The sequence below is a fragment of the Notothenia rossii genome (assembly GCF_949606895.1).
Source record: "Notothenia rossii genome assembly, chromosome: 9".
Taxonomy (NCBI): Eukaryota; Metazoa; Chordata; class Actinopteri; order Perciformes; family Nototheniidae; genus Notothenia; species Notothenia rossii.
This window is the reverse complement of record NC_136907.1, coordinates 56,137,289-56,164,706: the sequence shown is the minus strand read 5'-3', so window position 1 is coordinate 56,164,706 and position 27,418 is coordinate 56,137,289. Positions and strand designations below refer to the sequence as shown.

The 27,418-nt window shown below is 43.2% G+C and overlaps 2 protein-coding genes across 3 annotated transcripts; one reads left to right on the top strand and one right to left on the bottom strand.

The window, feature by feature from the left end:
* Positions 1–5,922: 5,922 nt before the first annotated feature.
* LOC307019734 (uncharacterized protein CXorf38) lies at positions 5,923–11,195 on the top strand. Its single transcript, XM_079650817.1, has 6 exons — positions 5,923–6,174; positions 7,879–8,013; positions 8,516–8,638; positions 8,724–8,873; positions 9,707–9,895; positions 9,990–11,195. Exons 1-6 carry the CDS (start codon positions 5,968–5,970, stop codon positions 10,098–10,100), a joined length of 915 nt encoding a protein of 304 aa, XP_079506943.1. The 5' UTR covers positions 5,923–5,967; the 3' UTR covers positions 10,101–11,195.
* Positions 11,196–11,337: 142 nt separating this feature from the next.
* Positions 11,338–26,536, bottom strand: LOC307019729 (interleukin-5 receptor subunit alpha-like). Of its 2 annotated transcripts, XM_079650805.1 has the most exons (10): positions 25,915–26,536; positions 25,323–25,396; positions 24,319–24,371; positions 24,034–24,188; positions 23,752–23,927; positions 23,296–23,429; positions 21,373–21,517; positions 21,184–21,283; positions 13,019–13,100; positions 11,338–12,924 (listed from the first exon to the last, which is right to left on the bottom strand). In XM_079650805.1, exons 1-10 carry the CDS (start codon positions 25,989–25,991, stop codon positions 12,847–12,849), a joined length of 1,074 nt encoding a protein of 357 aa, XP_079506931.1. In that variant the 5' UTR covers positions 25,992–26,536; the 3' UTR covers positions 11,338–12,846. The 2 variants fall into 2 exon arrangements, with proteins under 2 accessions (XP_079506931.1, XP_079506932.1); XM_079650806.1 differs by lacking the exon at positions 24,319–24,371 and having other exon boundaries at positions 25,915–26,535.
* Positions 26,537–27,418: the final 882 nt, after the last annotated feature.

Sequence of the window (27,418 nt, the reverse complement as noted above, 5' to 3'; positions counted from 1 at the left end):
TGATGTACTTCACAGATTCAGTTCAGTCTGCGCCGAGGCTCTGTGTGGAGGGTTAAAGACGCGGAGGAATGTCTGTCAGAGTTTGCAGCACAGGGTGCCAGATCTTATTAAGCCATACGCTGGCCAACCTGTGTTCCACTGTGTCCTTTTTGTCCAACTTGTTTTCAAGGTGATGCTCATATGAGGTAATGTTAATGTTTTATGAGGTCTGCTAGCATTTGCATAGATTTTACCCAGATCATCATTTAGGCTTTTGTAAAGGATACAAAAATAGGTTATGTATTTAGCACAAGCAATTAAAAAGCATATACGCTGCAACATGTAGGCATGGGATGGCAGGGCAAATTAATTCACCTTATTTTTCTACTTCCTTCCTTCCCATTGAAGTCCATGAGGGGGGGGGGGGGGAGTTACACTGGAAGGCAGAAGGAGAGGGTGGAGTGTGGAGGGTGAGGATGGAAACAGGGAACAATAGACCAGAGCCATTACCTCAGCTCTGCCACTGTGCCTCTCAGCGTCTCCATCTACTGGTTTCTTTACAAACTGCTGGCGGGATTCTGCTGACTGGCACTGCTGAGTTGACAACATGGAAGTCTGTTGATATCATGTCCGTTGTAACTGAATTAACAGCTGAATTAGGAAGATTATCAAGTTGTTGCATTTCATATCACTTACCATCAGCCAACAGTTTGATACAAAGATTTAGCCCACGATAAATACATTTGTGTAGGGACACAATCACAGAAGTTGCTGATGAAAGGCAGGGTTGTTGTTTGGTCAGGGTGATAAGTTATAATACATGAGTCAAATTCACACAATAAACCTGAATCTGCATGGTATCGTGTCAAAACACTCGTCCTGCGATGTTTGATTAGACAAATAGTTTGACATTTGGGGAATTTGAAGTGAGATCGATACTACGCTTTAAAAGCTTGCACTGTAAAATAAATTAGAAAATTAATTTATCTCTCGTTTTTATACAGAAAATGCTTATCTATATTTTATTTTTTGTTTTTCTTGAACTACATTCAAATGTAGCTCTTTATCTGAATGTTTATTTAAAATTAATTTATTGTAATTTTTTTATTATGCTGCTAAGAATTTGTGACAGTCGTTTTCAATTTTTTACTAGCCTACATACAATTACCGACCTTATCTGTTCGCTAGCAAATAGTCAAGTGCATACATCATGGTAAAACCACAACCTATTCTTTATTGATTTTGTATTAATTAAACAAACAAGGTTTATCTTGTTTATTAATGAGCTTTTTTGTTGCTAATAGGTTGATTTACCTTTAAAGATAGCCAAGCAAGCTGTTTCCCGCCGTTTTCAGTCTTAATGCTAAGCTAACTGACTGATGGCTAGCTTATCCTACAGATAATTCTGTAAGAAACATCAATGTTTTCATCCGATCGGCAAGAAAGTGGTCATTTCCCAAAATGTCTAACTACTTCTTTAAACATTACCTTCTTTCATGCTGATAAAACGAAGAATGTTACATTTAGAAGTCTAAGGTCACAGTGAGGCCAGCACTTCCGCCACTGTGAGAAAAATGAAGACTGAGTGAGAATGCGGTTCAGGTTGTAGAAGCCTGTGGTCAGCGTGAATTAATGTGATGTTTTTTATTCACAGCCAACTGTGTATGTGTTGAATGAGACTTATCGCATATGTTTTTTCGCCTGATAAACACTAAACTCACACACACACACCTACTGCTCACACGCCTCCGTCCTAACCACGCAATTTTTCCGAGCTTTGCAATATGCATTGATAAGCAAGTGCACGCACACACACACACATATACACTGCAGTGTGAAATTGGGTCAGCAGTGGAGAGTGGGCTTTAATGCTGAGCACATACGCTCTCTAAAACTGATCTGCATATTCATGTGGGTGGCGATCAAAATGACACACACACACAAGTAGACAAGCACAGTTACATGCACACATAAATAAGTACATGCATGTTCACATTGGCCTCAACTTAACCATCCCACACACGTGCCCAAATGCATTTCAATCACACACACACACACACACACACACACACACACACACACACACACACACACACACACACACACACACACACACACACACACACACACACACACACACACACACACACACACACACACACACACACACACACACACACACACACACACACACACAGATAACAAGCACAAAGCAAACCCTGAATCTCATGGATATTGCAACTGTCAGAGCCACAGGGGGCATTTATGTTCAACTCATTCTAATTCTGTGGCTAAAAATGAGCTTCTTCCTCTCCCAGCTGTACCATGTCAATCATTTTTCTCCTTTTCCTTTTCCTTCACTTCCTTCATTCCCCCTTTTTCTCCCGCTGGCAAAAGCTGTGACCATCTTTTAAAGCAGTCCGGTTTATGCTGGCTGCCCAGCAGAACAGCTCTCATTACTTTAGGATTTGCGAGTGAGTTGTAACATTGTCAAAAGTCTTAGAGAGTGCTCACAGAAATGTGGGAAGTATGGGGGAGAGAAATGGGGGAAGATGGAGAGAGGGAGAGGTCTCTCCTCGAAGATATACTTCTCAAAAAAACCTATTTTGCGTTTCTGACTTTTTCGGTGATGAACAACAGTTTTCTCTGACAAAGCATTTTCCTGCTTATTTGCAGACGGAGGGAGGAGACGGGGCTCAAGTTGGAACGTGAGAAACTGAAAGGATGTAACAAAGGATTCAGAGCCAGTAAGCAGATAGCTCTGAAGGCCGCTAGGGGCCGAGGGGGAGGAGGGGGGAAAGGGGGAGGGAAGGGGTGGTTGTGCAGGCTGGTGGTGTCTTTTGAAGAGAGAGATGGTAGGGGAAAGAGAAAGGAGGAGACGGAGAGAATGAGACAGAGAGAGAGAGTGTGTGTCTCCTGTGTATGTGTTTGGGGACCCACACAGTGAGGCCTGAGCATGTGATTTATTTCAGAATACTAATGTCTCTTTGATCTCCTCTGCTTAAAAAAACACCCTGCTGGGATTGTGGGCACACACATACACACACACATGCACACAAATGCATATAAGTATTAATATACAAGCTAGCACATGCCCGTACCTGCGAGTGCACATGCACACATTAATATTGTTGTGTCCCCTCGACTGACTGAGGACTCATTTATGCACACACTTGTACATTCAGTCACACACCCACACACATACTCCAGGGCTTCTAATCTACTTTAACTATCCTCAAATCCATAGAGATCCAATTACAAAGATAGAGGGATATTTGTTTTTCTCTTTGCATCCTAAAAGACTAATTAAATTTTCATGTAAAGATGAAATTAATTGATACAACACAAACGTCTTTTCATTTTCATAATTGTAATGTAATATGTTTTAATTGGGGATCCTGTGACTGTTTCTGCCTACCTCAGCTGACTTTCCAGGCCTATTATCCTCTACTACAGTCACAAAAAGCCCCTCAGAATATTGATGTACTCCACTTACCTTTTTTTCTTCTATCATTTCATCATTATTCCAAGTCAGGGTCATGGGGGCTAGAGCATATCCCAGAATGCAATGGGCCAAGGCATTTATTCAAAAGAGCTAGCACAGGCAAGCAAATACTGATATGGAGATTTTTCAGACCTCCTCAGTTGTTGGTCTAATGCCATAAAGAAGAAAGAAGACAGTGCATTCCTTAACCATATAGCCATCACATACGTAGAACCCTTGTGAAAGTTTGATGAGAAAAATTAAAATGACACAATATGCGTTCATACATACAGACAAAGTATTACTCTCTATTGCAGGTCCACTTTTCAGAGTCTACATGCCAACAGCTATGTGATGCTGTACTTAAAGGTGGGGTAGGTCATTTTGGAGAAACCAGCTCGAGTGCGCTAGAACTTGAAAATACACAACCGGGAAAAATCTGCCACTTCCTTACAGAGCCCCTCCTCCAACACACAACACACACGAACGCGCACATGACCAATGAGGGCACGAGATAAGTTTGTGCACAGATGGAAGGCTGACAGGCAGGTAGGCCATCCAGTTATTTTAGCCGGGCCGGCAAAAATGATTGGTCGTGCTTTTTACAATACTATGGCTTCCACAGATGATTTTTTGTCAAAGCACTTGAGATATTCATTGCTTTCGCGATTTTAAGAGCATTCCATGGAATATAACAAAAAGTGTATCTCGAGCCGGTTTCTCAAACTTACCTACCCCACCTTTAAGCACAGCTGTGATTTCAGCTAAAATGCCCACAAATGGCAATGCTAAAATGCCAATGTTTTCCACGATGTTTTGCTCATGTTTTTACCATGCTCACCATTTTCATATAATGTGAAAGCATGCTGACATTAGCTGATTGGCACTAAACAGCAGATAAAACTGAGTTTGATGGAAATGTCTTTAGTTTTGCAGGTATTGGACACATTCTAATTCTGAAGTCTTGATAGTGCTACATGTTGGAAGATAGTTGAGAATTCATTATTGAGAATCAAGCAAACAATTGGGTTTATACAGCAAGTATACAGTATACACATTCATATGCTATTTTACAGCTAACAGTTTTGGGGTTATCCACACTCATTCTGGAAGATGTATGAAATCAGCTGGAACAGGAGTAGCTTACACCCAGATGTTTTAAGATAATACCAACCTGTTATTACTGTTCAAAATGTACAAAAAACAGACGGGCCATACAAATACAACATCATTAAGTGAAGATATGTAAAAGTATAAAAAATAAGCTGACAGGAGACAGGACTACTTACTTGGTGAGGAGAGCAATGAAAAGCTATTACTTTTCAGTCGTGTTAACAGCGGGGCTCCATTTGGTATTATTTCGCTGTTGGTCAGTTGGACTACCAAACTTCTTCAAAAACTGTTGGATAGATTTCCGGGTGTCAAACACTGTGCTGCTGTGAATCAAACCCCTTATGGAAGTTGGCATCACCAAGCTGCTACCTCTGCTGCGAGGAGGAGGATGGAAAAACCCAGAAGAGCCGGGCCAGCAGCTGCATGCACTGATGTCCCCGAGCTGGATATTCTGACAGATTTCATGTATCAACTGAGATAGAAGCTAGACTAACCTCCTGTTTCAAGCCTAAGCAGTAAGAAACTCATGCATAAGACACACACTTTAACTCAGTGACAAAATGCTTTATTATTTATTTAGAGCAGCTGCACTAGAGCCATAAGCCAAATGACATATAGGATAGGACTAGTATAGTTCGTAGGAAATTATTAACCAAAGCTGTCTTTCCTATAGCTCTACAAAGCATGGTATCTTTTAGCTCAATGTTTGGTTATCCTCCACATACTTTTGTGGTTTAGGATCACTCTCAATGCTCTCAGAACAGTCAGAGACTAGCTAAACATGGAGCATTTAGCAGCTGAAGATATTTAACTGAGGAGTTGGAAGAGACTAAATAAGTAAAGATTTCTCCAAGGATGAGCATTTCATAACACTGCTGGACTCATGACGGATAGTTAAAGAAAGAAAAAATATCAAAATAAAAGCATCTGAACTGAACATGCCGTGAACGTGTCTTGTCATTTAAGCCACCTAGCTTTTATGTTTGCAGAAACTGAAAGCCTCTATCATGTTGGAATCTTTTAAATGGACCTGGTGTCGAATTCCAGGAGCCATGGCCTACTTTTCTTTGCATTGGTCCCAGAAAAAAAAGTATTCATAGTACATTTAAGTTAATGTCTTTAAAGAGGTTCAACACCGGTGTCAATGCTCAAAAAGTGGGCACCCTTATAGGAGGTGCTTTTTTGGGGTGGGAGCTCTGCTTTTCGAACAAGTCCTGACATCACACCTGGACAAATATGAGCATAACAGCGTCGTGTTTCCAAAGCAGAGGGCGCCATCTTGTGGCCGCTATGTACCAGCACGGAGAGGGTGGAGCTAAACATGGGGAGTGAGCCTGAACTTGCCCTCTTGTTATGTTTTGATATCGGGAACTTCGGGAAGTAAGGCCGTCATGGTTCATGAGGAACTCTCGGCCCGTCTCAACGACAGAGGGTACAAAAACTGGGTGAAAGCAGGCCAGTGTCTGGTCATCCTGAAGGACGGACTGCACCCCTTCATCAGCTGCCACATGAAGGCTTTCCACGGAGACCTGCTGAATCAAAACACTCTCCTCCGGAAACCGTGTGAGACTCATTCATGCAAGCCCAAAGGGAATAAGGTTAGATTAGCCTGTAAATTCTGTTTAGTCTTGCTATTTAAATTCTTGTTTCTACACCACTTTAATGTGGTAAACTGCAGGGGTTTAGAGTAATTTAGTAGATTTACTTAAGTACTCTAGGCTACAACTACAACTTTGAGGGACTTGTACTTTACTTGAGTAGTTCAACGTTTTGCTACTTTGTACTTCTACTACACATCGAGTTAAAACGTGTACTTTTACTTCTTTTTTTTTACTCCATATACATTTAGTTACTTTGCAGATTTGGATTAGTAGTGTGAAATATAATCAACACTTAAATAATACTTTATTATTTACACCTGGAGTAAATTTAAAAGCTACCCTGCAGTATACAGTAAGTAATTCAAATGAGCTGCACCTTCACCAGCTTTGATAACCCTTTGATGGATCAGATTATAAACAATAAACTGCATAATGAGTGGTACTTTGCTGCTATAGGGACTTCAGTAACATTTTGATTGCAGGTATTTTACTTGTAACATTGTATTCTAGACTGATGTATTTCTACTTTTACTAAAGTACAATATATGAGTACTTCTTCCACCTCTGGTTGTTGGGGAAATATTTTCCTAGGCCCATAACTTTGACCCAGTTTATCAGTTTGTACAGCCCTCACTGAGCACAGGCCTCTATCCTTGGCCTGCTGTGCTCTCTGTTCTGTCTCCCTATTGCTGCCTGTTGGTGTCAGCTGATAGAGGTGTTATAGTGCTTTGCCTGTTTTATCTTGTTATGCACAATGTAGATTATTCTCTCTGAACCAGCTAAATACATGGGTCTGGGGTAGAGATCTTCAGAATTGGTTTGGCAACCACTGAGTCACCTCGTGGCGACAGCTCATGTCCTGTTAGTTCTCCGGCCGTTAACTCCATCATGAACCCTCAGTGTTTGCCATCAAGCTCCAGCTCTTCCTGTGTCTCTCTGAGTTTCGTCGACTCCATTGCTCCAGAAGTTTCCATCACACTGGTAAACTGTGATACACAGTTATTATGAGTTGACTGTGATCATATCATCCCATATGGCCAATTTGCTCCTACAATGGCTATAGTGGTAGTGATGTGCTTTAATGAACAAATCGTTTTGAATAGCTTTTGTGTTGGGTATGAACTGTGTGTGAACTGTGTACAGTATGTGTATGAACTTTCCGGTGCTACGTTCAATACTACTTAGATTGTAGGAATAAAAAAATGTATGCAGTTGAACCTTTTTTAGATGATCGTCAATGTATTGAATAGAAGTTGAGGGGCAGTAGCTACCAGTTTCACTTTTATTTACAGTTTATGTATTGCAGGTGCATGCTCAATAGTGTAACAGAGAAACTGACATATTATGCATAAAGTATCAAAACTAATTTTTTGAATGTCCAATATATATACAATGTTAACAGTACTGCGAAAAAAGTGAATCTGCACAACACCAAGTATGTATTACATAAGTGGTAACCATACGTGTGTGTGTGTGTGTGTGTGTGTGTGTGTGTGTGTGTGTGTGTGTGTGTGTGTGTGTGTGTGTGTGTGTGTGTGTGTGTGTGTGTGTGTGTGTGTGTGTGTGTGTGTGTGTGTGTGTGTGTGTGTGTGTGTGTGTGTGTGTGTGTGTGTGTGTGTGTGTGTGTGTGTGTGTGTGTGTGTGTGTGTGTGTGTGTGTGTGTGTGTGTGTGTGTGTGTGTGTGTGTGTGTGTGTGTGTAGCTCTCCTCAGCATGCAGGACATGTTCAGAGTGGCAGAAAGTGATCCTGAGACACCACCGACAGCCAGAAGCCACAGTGAACTGGGATAACTGTTACCCTACCAACTGGAGAACAGACCACTGGGAACTGGCCAAGGTAATCCACAGACTACTCGACACACACTTAACTTAAATCTGATGTTAATGTCATTAAATATAATCATATCATTTTATATACATTGTGAAAGAGTAGAGTAAAAAGAACATTACAAATTATCTTTAATTCATAGGAGAGAAAGACAAGTATAAAATACAGATGTCTGTGAAGCAGGAGACGGACATTTTCTGGTTTATTTAATTGAAATAATTATTATAAAGATGTGTTCATTGTTATGTTTTGATCAACTAATCAATTCATCACAAACAAATCATTATATTAATTGTCACAATAACCAATTAACTGACTCAGTTCTGTGTGTCTGTGCAGTAAAGTGAAAACTACATGCAGCATTTAGAAGTGTCTAAAAGTGATGGATACATGCAATTTATAGAAGACATAATCAGCAGAAGTAAAGTCAATGTGCAACATAGTAAAATGTAATAATCTCAAAATGATCTGTGGATTCATCCTCTGTCTGTCTCTGTTTCTGTTTCTCCAGGCCTACATGCCTCGGGGTCAGGGGAAAGTGAAGGGGACCAATCAATGTGATCCCTCAGCTCTGCTCAACCTGATCAACTACTGTGACTGTTTCTGGTCTGTGGATCCAAAAGTTGTGAGAGAGGTAAACGGTCAAAAAGTTTCAAATGGGCATTAAGACAGAGAGTGAAAAAACACATATATTCAGACCAACATGTGCGATGTTCCAGGTGATTCGTTACAGGAACGAGTTGATGCATTCCTGTGAGTTGCGTGTGAAAGATGAATGGATGACACACTTTCAGAATGCTTTGACAAAGCTCATGCGGCAGTTCAGCAACGTGCAACAGATGGCAGAAGTTGGAAAACAGATCGAGGAGGTGAGCATGTTTGGATTTAGATTAGATTAGACCCTCTTTATTTGTCACACACAGTCAAATTGGACCTCTGCATTTAACCCATCCTAGTAATAGGAGCAGTGGGCAGCTATTGTACTTGTCAGGGGAGCAATGGGGTGGGGTCCAGTGCCTTGTTCAAGGGCCCCATGGCAGGGCCCAGGAGGTGAACTGGGACCTCTCCAAGTACCAGTCCACACTCCATAGTAAGGCCTGTTCGGGGACTTGAACCGGTGACCCTACGGTTCCCAGGCCAAGCCCCTACACTACAGACAGTCTGTACGGCTGTGTCTCTTTAGTCAAATAAGTCAATCGAGTTTATCAAAAACTGTTTTTGTCGTTTCAGTCAAACAACATTTTATCCTATGTCATCCTCTCAAATTGCCCCCAGCTTGCAACCTTGAGACAGACGGGTGTACTTAAAATATATACTTTAAAAAAAAAGAGAAAATGAAAAGGGGATGGAAGGAGATTAAATAAAGGAGATTTCTAAACACAATTATTTTGTCTCGTCTTTTATCGTAAACTACTAAGCATGTTTATATCGTCACAGTTAGTGTTTGAGAATCCAATTAGGATAGGATTTGAATTTAAAACATTGAAAAATGAGCTCCAATCATCAACAAAACGAGATTAGAAGAGGTAACAATGTTTATGTTATGTTAAAGTCGTCTTTGTATTGTGTTTCAAAAGTATATACTGTTATTAGTTAATTATTTGGTCATTGTTCCCAATAAGTACATACTGTTATGATGTCACAGCTGCAGCCATGTTTTTTTGCATCGCAGTTTGTGTGACTGTGAGTTCTGTTTGTCCAGATGCTGTCTGTTGATTTGTCAATACATGTCTCGGGTTTGGACTTCATCGATTCAGCCGTCATGGATGGATTGGAGTGTGATTCTGTCAACCAAAGGGAGCCCAGCCCTGACTTAATCAGCCAATGGGAAGCTGACTTGCTACAAGAGAGGCTGCAGGAGTTACTGCACGCTGCTGATCACGATACACAGGTGCAAAGAACAAAACAGTTCACATGCACACTCAGACATAATACATATATAGAAAGATTTCACATGACTTGGGCCGACTCTGTTTCTTCCTTAGGACACTGAGCAGCTGAAGAGTCTGAGCAGCTTCCTCCAGGCCAACAGAGATCTGGGAGAAAGGTTTTCTGCAGAGCTCCAAGCCATCAACTCACTGCAGGCCAAAGAATAATAAGAAGGAGGGGAGGTGAAAAAAGATAGATGAAAATATTGTGCAATATCATTTTATATTTACTATCGAAAATAAGTCGAGGTCAGAATTGAAGCAGGTTAGCACGATAGTTAGTGCTTAAAATAATAAGAATGTAAAAGAAAATCTGAGGGAGAGAAACTGCCTCTGCAGGAACTTTGGCATTTAAGTCTTTGCAGACCATTTAAATGCAAAAAAACCTTTATAACACACTACAGGAAAGGGAAAGCCCCAAAAGCGTAATAGGGCCCCTTTAAAAGTCCAAATTGGAAATAAAGATGGAATTGACGGTTACAGTTGTTTACAGTAGTTGTGTAAAAGCACAGGCTGTACTTATCACATACAAAGTCAGCAAAGTATCAGCAAAGTATTCCACCCAACTTTTAATGTGTAAAATGCATTGTCATAAAGATAATAAACAACTCTGACCCATAATTGTAGGAAGTACCATTTGACTTGAACCCACATTGATGTGCAAAAACAAGCTCAGTCTGATCTTATCCCTGCTTTTAAACTTCTCCTTTATCTTCTTTTTTTTTTAACACAATTGCGAGAAAACACATTTCTGCTCATTTTTGCCCTTATACATTATTCTCTTCCTGTCTGATATTGCCTTACACATAAAATAATGTCCCTAGTCATTTTTACACAGCTTATACAAGGGTATCAAATAAACACTGACCCTGGATCTGTTCTTGGTATCGGCCGGTACCCAATAAAACATGGACAGAAAAGTGGGGTTGGTGCATACCTAAGAAGAAATGTGTCATGCTAGCTGGTCTATGTTTAAAAAAAAAAAAAGAAAGAATTTGTTGGGAATTTATGTAATTTTACATTTTTTAATTATGTTTTGAAACCAAACTTAATTTAGCTTACTAGCTAAGGGTCTGCTTTATGAAACAGCTTTATTAACCCTGTTCAGTTTGACTGACTTGCTGGATTAAATCTATTGAAAATGCCAAAATTGTGTAACTGGCTCTACTCGCTCCCATGTTCACGATAAGGGATTTTTAAAGTTAATTAATTTCAATATTATTTTTTTCGAATTTCATTAAACTGGTTTGGTGCCCCTCCAAACACTTGTGTCTGTGTGCTTTTATTTGTGTTTTCGTTGTCTAAATGTTGAGTTATGCTTTTGCTGTTTTTTTCCTGGCTCCCATTGGAACACCATGTATAACTAGGATATATAAATAAAATTGGTCCAAAGGAGCACACGATATAACAACATATCAACTTTAATTATTATACAAAAACGTACAACACATTAAGTACAAGCGCTGCATTGACATTTCAGGTTAATTTAACCAGTAAGTTTAGGCAGAGCAGAGTGTTTTTCAACCAAACTCTTTAACTGACACTTCCCTTTTGTTTAAATCAAAGAACAAAAAAGTGAACAAGTCAATGACCAAGCAAGGTAAAATGTATTTTTACATGATAGTCTAAGCATAATTTAAAGGTCACCTATTAAACAATTTTTTATCAATATATTATAGTTCTCAGTTATATACAAAACATATCTCTGAAGTGTTTGGCTCGAAATACCAAACAGATCACCCGAGCGAGGTACGGGTGTGGCGGCCATAAACCCCTGTTTCAAAAGGGCTGATTCTGGGTCTGTTACTATAGATGAAAATAAGGGGCCACTCCCCACGTCACTCTGCCAGATATGTGGTGTTCTAATGGCGCATTTCCACTGCAGCGCCTAGCACGGTTTAAGCGTGCCGTGCAAAACCCGGCCCGTTTTTTGTTGCATTTCCACTAGACGTAGTTCCGGCTAACGGGTACCTTTTCACAGTTTTTCTGGCCCTCCAAAATCCAGGTTCTTTCCGGGCCAACAATCGGGCTGAATATGCTAAATTAGTGACGTGAGTGGCTACAACTGCAACACAATGAACATATTTTACCTTGATTTAATTATAATACCTTTCAAAATGATGCCGAAGTAACAACATACTGATACCGGTTAGTAAAAACCATGAATTAATGCTTTGACAAGTCTGCAGACAGACGGCAGGCGAAAAACCTTTTAAAATGCGTGTTTTCTAAATGGAGATCGGCTAAGCTAACGCAGTTTATGCTCCGACCGTCCACACTCACAACAACGGCCTATACAGATATAAATAAAACAGCGACTGTATTCGCCATGACACAGACAGTCTGTGGTTTGTACTTGTTTAACTTCTAGTTTCTGAACAGATATGAGTGCTAACAGCTAACAGCTGATGTTTGGTTTTGTGGTTCACATTGAAGATGTTACTGTAGTTACTGCCCCAGCTACTAAACTGTAGTGGAAACGCAGCATAAAGAGATTCTGGCCTACCAAGGCCTAACTATACCGTACTAAGCCGTGCAAGGCCCTGCAGTGGAAATGCGCCATCTTTTTTCCTGAAACTTTCAGAATCTCTTGGTGCAGAGGGGACACATGTTTATGTATAAAGGACATGAAAAAGTGGATTGTGCACTATAGTTGACCTTTAAAGTCATATTGCTATACACATTTATACCTCTTAAAATGTCTTGAAAGTATTGCAGAACTTTAACCAACATGTTGACCTGACTGGACTCTGGTGTTATAAAGGAAATGAGTAACATAAATGTGAGGTGAAAACAAACGTTTGCATGCACTCAACACAGTTATGCTTGTTGCTCAAATATATATTATAAAAATGCACAATGTCAAGCGTATACCTGAGGCTTTTTTTTTTAATGTGTTTTTCAGATTGAGCTTTTACAATGTCTTTTGCTCCGTGTCCTCCACCTCTGTGATCTCCTCCGCAGGGTCAGCTGACGGGGTAGGGAGGAACAACTGTTTACAACACACATAAAAACATTGAAACAATCGTTAAACAAGTGGTTGTGGTTGGGTTAAATGTTACGTCAGGTGTACAGTATTTACTTACATTGAATGTGTAATTTCTTTCCAGGAAATGTTTGTACTTTTGTGGGGGGCGAGGAATCGGAGGAAACAGAACCTTAGACATCCTGAAACACACGCATAGAAACAAATGTCAGTACACATTTTGGTAAAACTGTCTACACATTTTTTAAAGGGGCCCTTTTAGGCTTAAAGGGGTTTTCTCTAACCTGTATTGTGTTATACAGGTTTTTGTGAATGTAAATGGTCTGCAAAGGCTAACATGAACATCATATGTGCTCTTTGATGCTTTTTAATCTGCTCAGAGCCAAAACTAGATAATTACCGTATAGCACTCTTATATATACAGTATATAATGTATATATACCACTCCATCCTTATCTCTCGTCTAGAGCACTGTGTGGGTATCAGGGGCACTGCCTTAGAGTGGTTCAGGTCCTATCTGTCCCAGATATCTTTCTCTGTTAAGATTGGTGAATTTGTATCGTCTTCCGCCCCCCCTATCTTATCTTCTTCTGCCCCCTATCTTATCTTCTTCTGCCCCCCTATCTTATCTTATCTTCTTCTGCCCCCCTATCTTATCTTCTTCTGCCCCCCTATCTTATCTTATCTTCTTCTGCCCCCCTATCTTATCTTCTTCTGCCCCCCTATCTTATCTTATCTTCTTCTGCCCCCCTATCTTATAGTCTTCTGCCCCCCTATCCTGTGGAGTTCCCCAAGGTTCTATTTTGGCGCCCATTTTATTCTCTTTATACCTTCTCCCCCTTGGACTAATTTTTAGAAAACATGGCGTTTCCTACCACCTTTATGCGGACGACTCCCAAATATACCTACCGCTAAAAAAAAAACCCAGCTCTCTGATGCCCCTGGTTGACTGTCTTAATGACAGAAAGGCCTGGATGGCGCTAAACGTTTTAAATATAAATGAGAGCAAAACAGAGGTCATTGTGTTTGGACCAAATGGTGATGTCCCTTCCATTGACCTGGGTTCCCTTCACCCGTATACAAAACCCATGGTCACAAATCTAGGCGTCAAAATCGACAGTGCTTTTAAATTGGATAAACAGAAACTCTGTGGTTGAGTCCAGTTTTTATCACTTGAGGCTCCTGTCCAAAATTAAACCGATTTGATCCTTTTTAGACTTTGAGCGTGTAATTCATGCCTTTGTTTCTACGCGTCTAGATTACTGTAATGCACTTTATGCCGGCCTAAACAAGACCTCGCTGGCACGCCTGCAGCTGGTACAAAACGCTGCGGCTCGGCTGCTTACAGGAACACGCAAGCATGAACACATCACACCAATTCTGGCTTCCCTCCACTGGCTTCCTGTCCATTTTAGAGTTCATTTTAAGATGTTATTGTTTATAAAAACATTCTAATGGATTACAACTATGATAATTTCAATACACTATGATCCTTCCACAAAAAGAAAGTAAGTGACCAGCGATTATAAAGTATTATGCTTGCCCTTATAAGTCAGCATTAACTTAGAAAGTGTTACGCACATTTAAGTATACACAGCTGCCATTTATGACATTGCATACATTAATATCTTTTTAGTTTTGGTTTTAAAACTATAAGTGGACCATATAAAGTGAAACTGCCATAAAGAAAATGGAAGAAAAGATGCAGATCCGTCCTTAATGTTGTTCAGCATTTCATGTTGTGTTTTCCCCTGTTTCTCTTCGGAGGGTTTCTGTCTTAACGTTAAGGACGTTTAGGGTGGATGTCTTTTGTGGCTTTACAAAAAAAAAGACACCACCTCCTTTTAGTTCCCTTTTTTTTGTTTTCCTTATAACTGCCCCTAATCTGCTGACATCTTTGTTGTTGTCTGTTTGACACTGTTCTATTTCGTATATGGCTTCGCCCTCTAAGGCTATCGCTATTGGGTAATCCCCCTGCGCCCTCGCGCAGCACTGAAACACTTGTAGTCCACGCCAACCCGCAAGGTAGGCCCCACCGTCGGGCCTCCTTCCGGTAAAAATAGGAAGGCGGCCCGGCAATCTGCTCCCTCTTTTCTTCAGCAACCAGCAGCAGTACTGAAGCACAAGAAAATTAAGTCATGAGCAACAACTGTTTCCGTGATTGTCCCTCATGTAAGACGGGGTATATCATGAGCTATGACCTACACGCGATATGTGAATCCTGCCTGGGGCCAGAGATCGCGTACGCGGCTCTCAGCCAGCAGGTCGCTTGTTCGCATTGTGCCCGTCTCCCGTCAGCCGACAGGAAGCGAAGAGCGGACGCTCTAGCTGCTGCGGCTGAGGAGGACGATTGGCCCGTCCAGGAGCACAGGGACGACAGCCTGTCTCTGGAGCCGAGTGCTGGGCAGGAGTCGGACGACTCCTACCCCGTCTCCCTCCATGGCTCGCCATGCGGCTCTCCCCTCCCCCCTCTCCCCCGGATGGGGGAGACGGGGTCGGAGCGAGGTACGGGTGTGGCGGCCGAGCACGCGGTCCCCTTCTCCGTTGCCACGGCGCTGCCGGCGTTGGGGGGCATTATGCTGGAGCTGCCGGAGATCATCGGCAAGGCGGCAGCCTGCAGAGGTCTCCTCGTTCCCCCAGGAAGGGAAAGGGTGGCTCTGGATGACATGGCCAGAGTTTTTTCCCGGGTTCAGACGGGCAGGAGTGACCCGATCTGGCCGCGCTTCCCAGCCATTAGGAGGTACCAGGAGGGGGCTGCGGCGAACCCGAGGACCCTGAGGGCTCCGGTGACCTTTGTTCCCTTCACTAAGGTGGAGGGATTCACTGAGGAGGGTTTCCGAACCACCCCCGCTCTGGAGCCGAGCTTGACTGCGTTTTTTGGGGTTAGGCAGGCCAACTTGATCGCCGGACGGCGCCCTACGTTGGCCTACCCCAAGGACCAGTATGTCGCCCGCCAGGCTGACCGGGCGCACCAATGTGCGGTTCAGGCGTCTGCGGCGGCAAATAACATCGCGTTGCTGGCCAACTCGGTGGTTACGCTGGTGGAGCGGTCCACCACCGTGGCTCCAGAGGAGGCGGAGGAGATCGGCAAGGCGGCCAGCATGGCACGGATGACGCAGATCCAGCGCCACCTCTTGCTGCAACAGGCGGCTGTTACAGAGCCGGCCAGGAAGGTCTTGCTGGACCCCAGTTTATAGCCATGATAGAGTCCATGAAGGCGGCAGCGGAGCAGGCGGATGATATCAGCCAGCACCTTGGCTGGCTCAAGCCGGCGAAGCCTCAGCGGCACCAGCGGCAGCAGCAGCGGCCAACCCGGCCACAGCGACAGGCAGAGAGACGCTCACAGCAACCGCAGCCGAGGCATCAGACTCGTCCGTCGGCGGCAGCAGGGGCACCGTCCCGCGCCTCCGCCCCCCCACCAGTGGAGAGGGGGGGTCAAAGGGGAGTGAGGTACTCCCGTTCGTCGTCTGCTCCACGAGAGCCGCCGAAGAAGCAGAGCCGGCCATGACGGTTTGGGGGGGAGTGTGAAGGAAATAAAAATGAAAGCTTATTTCCCAACCTTTTGTCTGAGTCATCAGTTTGAAATGTGTTTCACATATTCCCCACTTTGAGTGAACCAGCTGCCTATGACCTATCGGTTAATAGCCAGCAGGGTTCGTTACAAAAGCCTGCACATTTGAATCTATCGGTTAATAAGTTGCAGAGCACAGTAACTACGCCAGCTGCCTCCAATCTGTTGATTAGTAGGCAGCAGGGTTCGCTGCAGAAGCCTGGTGGTTATAACTTTTCGGTTATTAAACCACAGACCTCGCGGCATTCCTCTGTCCGAGATACGCCACATACACACGGTCACAATAAGCCCATGAGCGCCGTGGTAACGCCTCATGTGGATATCACTGCACACACCTCCACTCATCCTCTGAGCGTGTACGCGCCTCATGATGAGAGTCGGAGTGAAATGCAGCGCGTGGAGGCCTCCTCACAGCCCTTTCGCTCTAGGCCCACCTTGGGTTGCCTCACGGGCAGCGGCGGCGAGGGCTCTGGCGTGGCTCGTCGTCATGACGACCACAACACATCTCGAGCATGTGCGCCCGCTCTCAGAGTGTTTCTCGGAGTGGCAGCGCGTGTGTCTGATGGACAGATGGATGAGCAGGCTGATCAGCAGAGGGTACACCCTGCAGTTCGCCTCCCCCCCCCCCCCCCCACAGTTCAACGGGATACAGGAGACACGCCTGTCATCCCGAGAACAGTGTCGGGCGCTCCAAACAGAGCTACGGGAACTCCTGTTGAAAGAGGCTATTTCCAGGGTTCCCCAAGGGGAAGAAAATCAGGGGTATTACTCCCGCTACTTTCTTATCCCGAAAAAGACGGGGGGAATGAGACCCATCCTCGATCTGTCAGCTTTCAAAGAGGCAATAATGAAAAGGCCTGTTCACATGCTGACGGTCAAAAGGGTGCTAGAGTGTGTTCACCAGGGAGACTGGTTCACCTCTATAGACCTAAAGGATGCATACTTCCACGTACCCATCATCCCACAACACAGGAAATTCCTGCGGTTTTCATTCCAGGGAATATCGTACCAGTACAACCGTCTGCCGTTCGGTTATTCCCTGGCTCCTCGCACCTTTTCAAAGTGTGTAGAGACGGCATTGCAGCCGCTACACAGAGGAGGGATGAGAGTACTGTTTTACCTGGACGACCTGCTGCTGATGGCTCGCTCCAGGGAGGAAGTGGCTTTACAGACGGTACAACTCATATCGCATCTGTCAGAGCTGGGTTTCATGATAAACTGGAAAAAGAGCTGTCCTTTTCCCTCCCAGAGTATTGTTTACCTGGGTGAATTGAACTCAGCCCGCATGAGAGCCCGACTCTCACGGCAGAGAGTGGAGACGCTGACAGCTCTCCTTCGACGCGTCACACCCTGCAGCGTGGTGACAGCCCTCTCCGTGATGCGGCTGCTCGGCATGATGGCAGCCGACCACGGGGAGATTCCCCTGGGTCTCCTTCACATGAGAAGACTCCAGAGGTGGTTTATTCGCCTACGCATCAACCCCGTGCGACAGAAGAGGCGCATGGTGGCCATCCCTCTGTCCGTGGGTTCAGACTTAACCTATTGGAAAAGTCCCCACGTCCTGTCAGAGGGTGTGGCCCTGGGCAGAGTTACGTCACAAATCTCGGTGTTCACAGACGCATCTCTCTTAGGGTGGGGAGGAACGTGCATGTCGCAGGCAGTGGGGGCACAGTGGCCGGCTCACATGTCCTTCCACATAAACGTGCTGGAATGGATCTCCGTACGGAGAGTAATTCAGCATGTTGCCTTGTTGCTGCAGAATCAGCATGTATTGATTCGCACAGACAACAGAGCCGCGGCAGCCTACATCAATCGCCAGGGCGGGGTACGCTCAGCGCAGCTTCTGAACACAGCCAGACGGCTGTTGATCTGGGCGCGCGCACACCTGCTCTCCATCAGAGCACTGTATGTGCCTGGCGAATTGAACAAAGGGGCAGACCTCATGTCCAGAGGAGGTCCTCGCCAGGAGGACTGGAGCCTACATCCCGAGCTGATCGCCCAGGTTTGGAGCCGGTTCGGGAGTGCGGAGGCGGATGCGCCCTCTGGTTCTCCCTGTCAGCGCGGGACCTCCCCCCCCCTGGGGGTGGACGTGTTCGCACATCGTCCACGGCCCAGGGGACTGCTTTACGCTTTCCCACCAGTCCCGCGTATTCCTCGGTTCCTGGAACGAGTGCAGGAGGAGCGGCTGTCAGTGATCCTAATTGCCCCGGAGCGCACGGGTGCTTCCTGGTTTCCATGCCTACAGCGTACGCTGTCAGGCAGGCCGTGGGAAATTCCGTGGCGCGGGGACACTCTCTCGCAGGTGGAGGGAGCGATCTACAGTCACCCAGTGATAGGCCAGCGCTTATGGGCATGGCCCCTGAAAGGGAATACTTAGAGAGGTTGGGTCTCTCTCAAGATGTTGTACGCACCATTCAGGGAGCCAGGGCCGCGTCTACCAGAGCGTCCTACACAGCCAAGTGGGCAGCGTTTCAGCGTTGGTGTGTAGAAAGAATTTCCTCCTCCACGGATTTGCACGTAGGAATGTCAGTGGAAGACATTTTCACGGCTGCAACTTGGTCTTCCCCCTGTTCATTTATTCATTTTTATTTGAGGGATGTCTCCCATTCCTCTTTGACACACCCTGTAATGGGTGTCCTGTCGGAGTGAGTGATGTCAGGGAGCCAGCTGTGTGCCTCTCTCCTGCCCAGGGCCGTGGGAAGTAAAGGAAGCTGAGGGTGCTGCAGCACCCCCTGGTGGAGGACAGGGGATCTGCACTTCTACAAGATATAATACAAATATAATACAAACAAAACGAATTTCCAGCCTTGATGTAACAACATTCATAATTAAGTAAAGGTAACACCCTTTTCACCGTGGTTACATTTTCCATTTGCCCTGTACGATGGGCGCTGTAGTGATGAAAGTGTGGGATGTTGGCTTATCAGGCGCCCGCAGCTCACAGCCAAAGTGAGAGAGATAGAGAGAGGGGGTGCACCGGTACCGGCGGGGATTGTTGTTAGCTTCTGTTGCGCTAACGGATATAAGAAACTGTTTCTACAATAATGTGGAGGGAGAGTTCTGTCCTGTCAGACTGAGAGGCTCAGTGAGGTAAAGGAATCTGAGGGTTTAGATAGTTCACTTTAGTCTAAATTATCTCAGTGAATCTCAAACGTATTGATCACAATTTATGTAAACAAATCTTTCCAAGGCACACCTTTATAATTATTAGGATAAATTAAAGCAGGTTTGAAAGCATTCCAATGTATACTATAGGACAGTAAACCAAAAATATCGTTTAAAACTGGAGAGATTTAAAAATATGCATAAATAAATAAATGTTAACTGTTAAAATAAGATATGAATGACCAACAAAAATAAAATAAGTTACATTTATTTGTTATTGGCTATGGTAGGTTATTGGTTATGTTCACATACTTATTTGATTAATAAAATGCAAACCGATTTTTCTCATATGGGTGTTTAGAGTTGTACCCCCTAGATCAGTCTCTAGTAATTGGGCGCTCAAAGTGCACCAGATTGAAGCATTTTACTTTAAAATGTTAAAAACATCTTCTCGGGGGGGCACCCCCGGACCCCCCTAGAGTATGTGAAGTCCACCCCCCAATTACAACATGTTATAATACTAAATACATTTGAAGCCTTTTTATATAAGCTGTCCACCATGTCAATATGTTTCTCTTTTTGTAGTGTATTGGTCTTTTGTAGAGGCTTTTCATTACCAGCTAAAATCGGTCAGAACGAGCCCTGGTGTCATCCCCACAGCACCCCCCATTTGAAACATGTTCCCACGGCTATGCTCCTGCCTTTCAGCACGCGGAGAGCGGCCCGTTTTCCCTCTTATAGGAGGGATGTTCCTTTTTCCTCTGACACACTTTGTACGGAGTGCCTGGTCAGAGTGAGTGACGTCAGGGATCCAGCTGTGCGCTCTCCTGCCTGTCTACACGCAGTGAGCTGCTGTTCCCCCACTACGATCGCAGGACAAGGTGGGACTTTCGTCTCTACTTTCTCACATTGTTCCCAGCCTTCACCCCGTCGGGAAGATAGGCATGTTTTGCTATGTTCCAGGTACGGTGATGCGCCATTACGCATGGCACATCAGGCAGTGGGGTGTTATTGAGCAGGTGTGTCTGTGCTTCTAGTGCCGGGCGGACCCAGTGGGGCGCAGACTACATCATGCTTCGCCCTTAACCCAATAGCGATAGCCTTAGAGGGCGAAGCCATATACGAAATAGAACTGAGGTTACCTACTGTAACCCCAGCTTCTATGAGTAAATGGCGCAGCCCTCTAAGTGCGTGGCGCCACTGGCTCTACGAATAGCTGAAGAAAAGTTATGTTGTATGGGAGCAGGTTGCCGGGCCGCCTTCCTATTTATACCGGAAGGAGGCCCGAGGGTGGGGCCCACCTTGCGGGTGGGCGTGGACTACAAGTGTTTCAGTGCTGCGCGGGGGCGCAGGGGGATTACCCAATAGCCTTAGAGGGCTGCGCCATTTACTCATAGAAGCTGGGGTTACAGTAGGTAACCTCAGTTTAACATTTAGAAGACAAGACAGAGTGTCTGTTGTCACATTAGAAACAGAAAACTGAGGCAGAATACAAATAATATAAAATAGTCTCTCAGGAGCTGTACAAATGTGTGCGTCTCACACACCAATCATCATGCTAGTTATTCAGCGGGAGACAGAAACAGTACCTCTGATGGCGCAGCAGCAGCAGCACAGCCAGGAGGATCATGGGTATTCCAAGTGAAATTGAGACGATCACTAGATTGTTGAGTTTGGACTGTTCCACAGCTACAATCACACACACATACAGATGACACAAATTAAACTTGTTTGTAGATGGATGGGGATGATTTAAAGATGTAAAAAGCCCTACTCACTGAGTGCATGGCTCCATTCACTCCATTGAGAAAATTCCACACATTGGCTGCCCTTCCTTGTCCTCATCCTCACTCTGTAGGTGGAGGAGGGATCTACTTTGGGCTCTCTATAGGACAGCTGCTCACTCAACTCTTTGGGTGTTTCCTATTTAAAAGAAAATAAAACATCAACAAAAGAATGCACTTAAAGCTCAAATATATTAACATTTATTAAGATGCCCTATAATGCATTATAAACATACTTATTTGTTGTTAGAAAACGGACAAGTCAAATCAAGCAATCTGATTGGTTCTTAGCCGTGATATACTGAGCGTATACCACGGGTAGAATTGTAAGTTTTTCTTTTCACAACTAGTCAGTATCCCTCCGCGTCTGAGAAAAACAGTATACCGTTGGGCTGGAACAAGAAAGCAGCGGAGAAGTAACGGGGCAGAAGCCCTCCTTTTTACGCAGCGGTCCAGACATAGACCTCAAACGGCAAAACAGATTCAGTGTGCAGTTCCTTTGGCATTAGGGCAGGGATATCTAGATACTTTCGAAGGTTTAACATAATGAATTGTGCTACTCTTAAAACAAGCAACGATGTTTTCAAATCTGTAATCAAAGAGGTCCGCAAAAACGCTATCGACCAATCAGATTGCTTGATTTGACTTGTCAGTTTTATAATTAAGCAATAGCTCACGACAGGCCGTGGTATATGCTCATTATATTACAGCTAAGGGGCGTGGTTCGGCCCGACACGAAGCACTCTTATTATTTTCGAAAGGACTTGTAAATTATGCTTTATAACAATAATCTACTCATGATAAAGTATTTTATATTGGCTTATAAGATCTATTGTTATAATACTTTATGTAATTGTCACTCACTAACCTTTTACGTCAAATGTCATGGTGTATTATGATTCATACAGTTGCAATACATTATATTATTTTATAGAATGTAATATATTTGAATTAGAAGTAACTTTACGTGTTCATTGTTTGCCTTTAAAAGGGCATATTATGCTGATTTTCAGGATAATTTTTGTATTCCGTGCCTCTACTGTGACATGTTTACATGCTTTAATGTTCAAAAAGCTCTTTATTTTCCTCATACTGCCTGTGCTGCAGCATCTCTTTTCACCCTCTGTCTGAAACCAGAGCCCAGTCTGCTCTGATTGGTTAGCTGGCCGGCTCTGTTGTGATTGGTCAACCGCTAAGAGATGTCCCGCCCCTTAGCCTGTCACGTACAAGTGTTGAGCGCTAACCAATAGAATCTTGAGTATTACATAGTGATGTCACTATGTTACTGAAGTAAACAAAGTGGCGTCTGATTCCCTCCTAATCCTGTTGACAGACAGACGGAAAAACCAAGCCAAAACATAACCTAATGGTAGAATTCATACAAAATGTAAGAAGAAGACCCCCAAAACAAGCAGAATAAAGAACAATAAAGTATAAATCTGAATTAAGGCCTTTGTTATGCCATTTTCTATTACACAAGCATAAACTAAGTGACAGGGTCTGAAGCTGTGTTCAGTGCGCTCTCTCACCCACTCAGATCATTCAAAACGTACTGAGGAGGTCTACTGATCTGATTAATAAAAATCCTCTGTCACATAATAAAGCACCTGTTGCCTTATTATGAGACAGAAAGAATTGACACTGCAGGTGCTGCTCTCTTAGGGATTTTAGTGAGATAGGTAGAGAAAATGCTTTATTGGATATAATTTGCGCTTTTGCTAAAACAGGTTGTATCCTTGTAGGTAGAATGCATTCTGGTGTAGCTCAATGGAGAAAATGTTTATTTTGATAATCAACCAGTGATATAAGCATTATTGTGTATAATAAGTATGTTTACAATGCATTATAAGGCATCATAGGAAGTGTAACCTACATTATTGAATAATTGACATCCATATCCACACATGTATACTGTACCTGGTCACCCATGTCCAGCTGGTATTCAAAGCAGAAGGGGTCGTTGTCGGCTCTACTGTGGGGCAGACCCCATTTCACCAATAGACCTCCATCTTTGATTGATGCAGAGATGTTTTGGGGTGGAGACAGAACCTCTGTGGCAAACACAACCACAACATTAGTAAAATAATTATAAAAAATGCAGGCGGAACTGCGGATTTCTGCTAGCAGCAAGTAAGCTTACAACCATATGTTACTAGCGAGTGAAAAAAATCAACTATAGCTTTCCCCTCTCTTTTTATATGGTAAGAATTGTTTTATTATTTTGACGTAGGACACCAAAATTCCTGTCACTCCATTATCAAGTTTATTTCGTCGTGATATTTACCTATTGGTTACCTTTTGACCCCAAGAAGTGAGATAAACCTACCCTGTTTCCCCTACTCAAGGGCTCAATGAGAGTTTGTCTTGTGTTACCTAGCATGTTGAGGTCGTATTTGGAGGCGTAGACTGTCCACTTGTCGTACAGGGTGATGTTGAAGTGTAGGATTAAAAGTGACATCTTGTGATCATGCAGAGCCAAAGACCTTGATCCGACTTTCTCCTCAGACGACAGGTCAGGAAACTGAACTGATTTGTCACCATCACAGATGCTGCAGGAAAACAGAGGGAAAGAGAATGTAAGGGATGTAAGTATTCCTTTAATTATTCATAAATACTCTCTATGCCACATGTGTAATGTATAATTTTTTTAAATACCTGATGTTGAGAAAGAGCTGAGTATCCTGCTGTAAGGTGTTAAATGACCAGGAGCAGTTGAGTATATTTGTTGGGTAAAGGAGGCAGTAAACCTTCTCATATATATTGTCCATCTCTACAAGAGGCCCCAGCACTGAAGAACTCTGTACATCGATCTGAAAAAAGTACCACAAACAGAAAGAACAGAATATAGAAATCAGAAAATACATCTGCATTAAAGTGGGTGGCTTTTATGTGACTGCGTGACCTTTGGACAATATGAATATAAAAAACATTGATTCTCACGTCATCAGAAGCCATTGTATCCTGACAGACATCTGAAATGTCAGCTTCAGCCTCTATTAAAGGAGTAAATACATTTGGAGTTTTAGCACGTGGGGGGGGGGGGGGTCCAATGTAAGTATCAATGCATTTCCATTCAGATTATACAAAATATGAAAGCATATTTTCTTCAAAGTACACCATGCTTAATTAATCCACATTTTTGGGTATTTTCCGTGATTTAGGAAGAATTAGAGGAAGCCAATAAATCCTCTTTTTTTTTAACATGAGTGTGTGCGGGATGACTTCCCTTCGATTCTATTGGCTCTAACGGTCAGAAAGAGATGTCACATGTCAAAATCGAAGAAGGGGGGCCAAATAAATGGAAAATCCACCCAAATGGCCCCAGAAGAGGTTTTCTTTGTTAAATCTGTCTAATAAGGTCAAATATCACTTGTTTTGCATCAATCTTGATACAGGGTACTTATTATATGTTGTACTTTGGATTCCTACAACGTTTGGTCTACTAACCCATCATCCAAGGTTAGTTTTCACTATAAGTACAAAATATCTTTTGGACGGACACTATAATTTACAGTTTTTTACCATGTTCAATCTGAATTTTCTTTAAAATAAAAAACATCTATATTGATTCTGACTTTTCTACATCCAACTCACGGGTTTATCATTACTTTGAGAAAAAAGATTATTAATTTAACCTTTTAGAAGGGAAGATATGGTCATGTGTTCTGGGAATGTCATTTTCGAGCCTGAAACCTGAAAAACAGGCTTGGGGCTTAAGAGGATAACTGTGATTACTTTATACAAGGAAAGATGACTTCGGCAGCACCCTGATGAAGCAAGATAACCAACTAACTGTGTGTGTGTGTGTGTGTGTGTGTGTGTGTGTGTGTGTGTGTGTGTGTGTGTGTGTGTGTGTGTGTGTGTGTGTGTGTGTGTGTGTGTGTGTGTGTGTGTGTGTGTGTGTGTGTGTGTGTGTGTGTGTGTTCGTCAAGCGTGTTACCTACCAATTTGTAAGGCAAACAAAACCAGCAAACTGGACCAAAGTATTGGATGTGCAGGAAACAGCTTCATAGCATACCTAAGGGTTCCAGACAAACACACACACACACACACACACACACACACACACACACACACACGCGCACACACACACACACACACACACACACACACACACACACACACACACACACACACACACACACAAACAGAAAGAAATTACCCCATAATCCTGAGTGTACAGTGCCTGTTTATACTTCCCCTTTTTAAGTGCTTACATTTAGTGACTGACAGTAAGACATCTTTATGCCGTGTAATCAAATTGAAAGAAACAGCTTTCTTCATATGAATCTTAATATTTAAATTACATTTCAACTGCCGACAAAAGCTTTTACATTTTCCACATGAGAGAAAAAGTTATCAATGCTTTGTTTTTTTTTCACCCTGCTAAACTTTTCTCTCTGAAAAGTGATAAACCATAGACTGCACATATAAAGGGAAAACCCATGCTTAGCAGGTGTAAGCTTTCTTGAATACAATTTTAAACAATCCATCTACAGTACAATGTGGAAAATAGTAGTAATAGGAAACCGTTACCTCCCGCTGTCCCTCCACTCTAACAGTGCTCTCGATGACTGAAGATAGTGAAACATTTCTGTGGAAAGAAGAAGCATATCGTCACACACTTTACAAGGCTTCAGGAAACATTAGGCTTCTTCCTGTTATTTAATTTGTAATTTTTTGATAAATACACTGCAAAATCAAAATATGTCTTAGCTTTAAAAAATGCAGTAAAGACTATAGAGTAAGACTAAGACAATGGGAAATTAATTAAATGTTCATTTTCTAAAAATAAATCGAGAAGGTCGCGACTTGTGCCATGATATTTCCAAATAATTTAACACATTTGTTGAACTGGACACTAGTACAATGACTTTCATTTCATTTCATCTGTAATTGAATTTAAGAGGTTTCTCAAGTTATTTGGATATTGTTCTGTCTTGCCTTGAAAACTACTACTTAATCTATAGGTTGCTAATTTAGAAACAGAAAACGTCAAAAATGACATCAAAATTAAAACAATTTTGAGAAATTAGTATTCCTAAATGAAGCATATATTACCTGGAAATACGTTCTTTATTTACAACTAGACACAGCTATAAAAGTATAATACAAAATTATGTATTCCTAAATAAAACAGCAAAAGTGTAGTTCCCTGACCGGGAATCGAACCCGGGCCGCGGCGGTGAGAGCGCCGAATCCTAACCACTAGACCACCAGGGAGGGTTTTCTGTTATTCAGAATAATAACAATTTAAAAGTGACTAGAACCGTTTTCAGCCCTCGAAACAAGAATTTAGTTTTGTTTTTAATACTTTGTTTTTTTGCTAAGGAAAGCCCCATGGGGCGGAGGATATAAAAACATCACTGACTAACTGATCGGCTACTGTCACTACCATGGGCGTAATTTCCACTGGGGACAGAGGGGACATGTCCCCCCCACTTTTCCAAATCCCGTATGTGTCCCCCCCACTTTCAAATGTGTTTATTTTTAACCGCAGACTGCCCCTCATCGCCACGGAGGAGCTGGACACTGACAGCCTGCCTCTGTGGCTGCGCGCGCATGCGACTAGGAACGTCGCGTGCATAAACTATAAATAGCCCAATGAATGATGGAATGATGATCAGGTAGCCTACTGCGGTTGTGACAGAAAAAAACAATGACACGCCAACAGCAGCAGCAGATTAGTGCTTGGGTGAAAAGAAAGAAAGGAGATGGGAATTGGTTGATTCAGTAAATTAGCTCAGGATAATCATATTTTCTATCTACACCTGTTGATGTTCGGCTAATGCCGGATTTGCTAGCTTGATGCTGCCAACCGGGCGGCATTTACCGGCAGTTACTCTCTACACACAGCGGCTCCGCTGCCCGTTAAACAGCTTCGTCTCTATCAATCTATCTTATTTTCTTCTTTCTCCAACAATTAATGAAGGTTATTAAGCGTTTTGGCTCCTTTGTTGTTAATATTGACCGCCATTTGCTCTATGAAGAAAACAAGCCTATTTGTCAGTGTTCTCACGCTGTCCTCACATCCCCGGGC

Excerpts from the sequence above, each read along its gene's own strand:
- LOC307019734 (XM_079650817.1), top strand. The coding sequence starts at position 5,968 with ATGGTTCATGAGGAACTCTCGGCCCGTCTCAACGACAGAGGGTACAAA. Across the intron at positions 6,175-7,878 it reads GCAAGCCCAAAGGGAATAAG|CTCTCCTCAGCATGCAGGAC; the intron begins GTTAGATTAGCC and ends GTGTGTGTGTAG. Across the intron at positions 8,639-8,723 it reads ATCCAAAAGTTGTGAGAGAG|GTGATTCGTTACAGGAACGA; the intron begins GTAAACGGTCAA and ends GCGATGTTCCAG.
- LOC307019729 (XM_079650805.1), bottom strand. The coding sequence starts at position 25,991 with ATGCTTCTTCTTTCCACAGAAATGTTTCACTATCTTCAGTCATCGAGA. Across the intron at positions 24,189-24,318 it reads ATACAATGGCTTCTGATGAC|ATCGATGTACAGAGTTCTTC; the intron begins GTGAGAATCAAT and ends TACTTTTTTCAG. Across the intron at positions 23,928-24,033 it reads CAGCTCTTTCTCAACATCAG|CATCTGTGATGGTGACAAAT; the intron begins GTATTTAAAAAA and ends GTTTTCCTGCAG.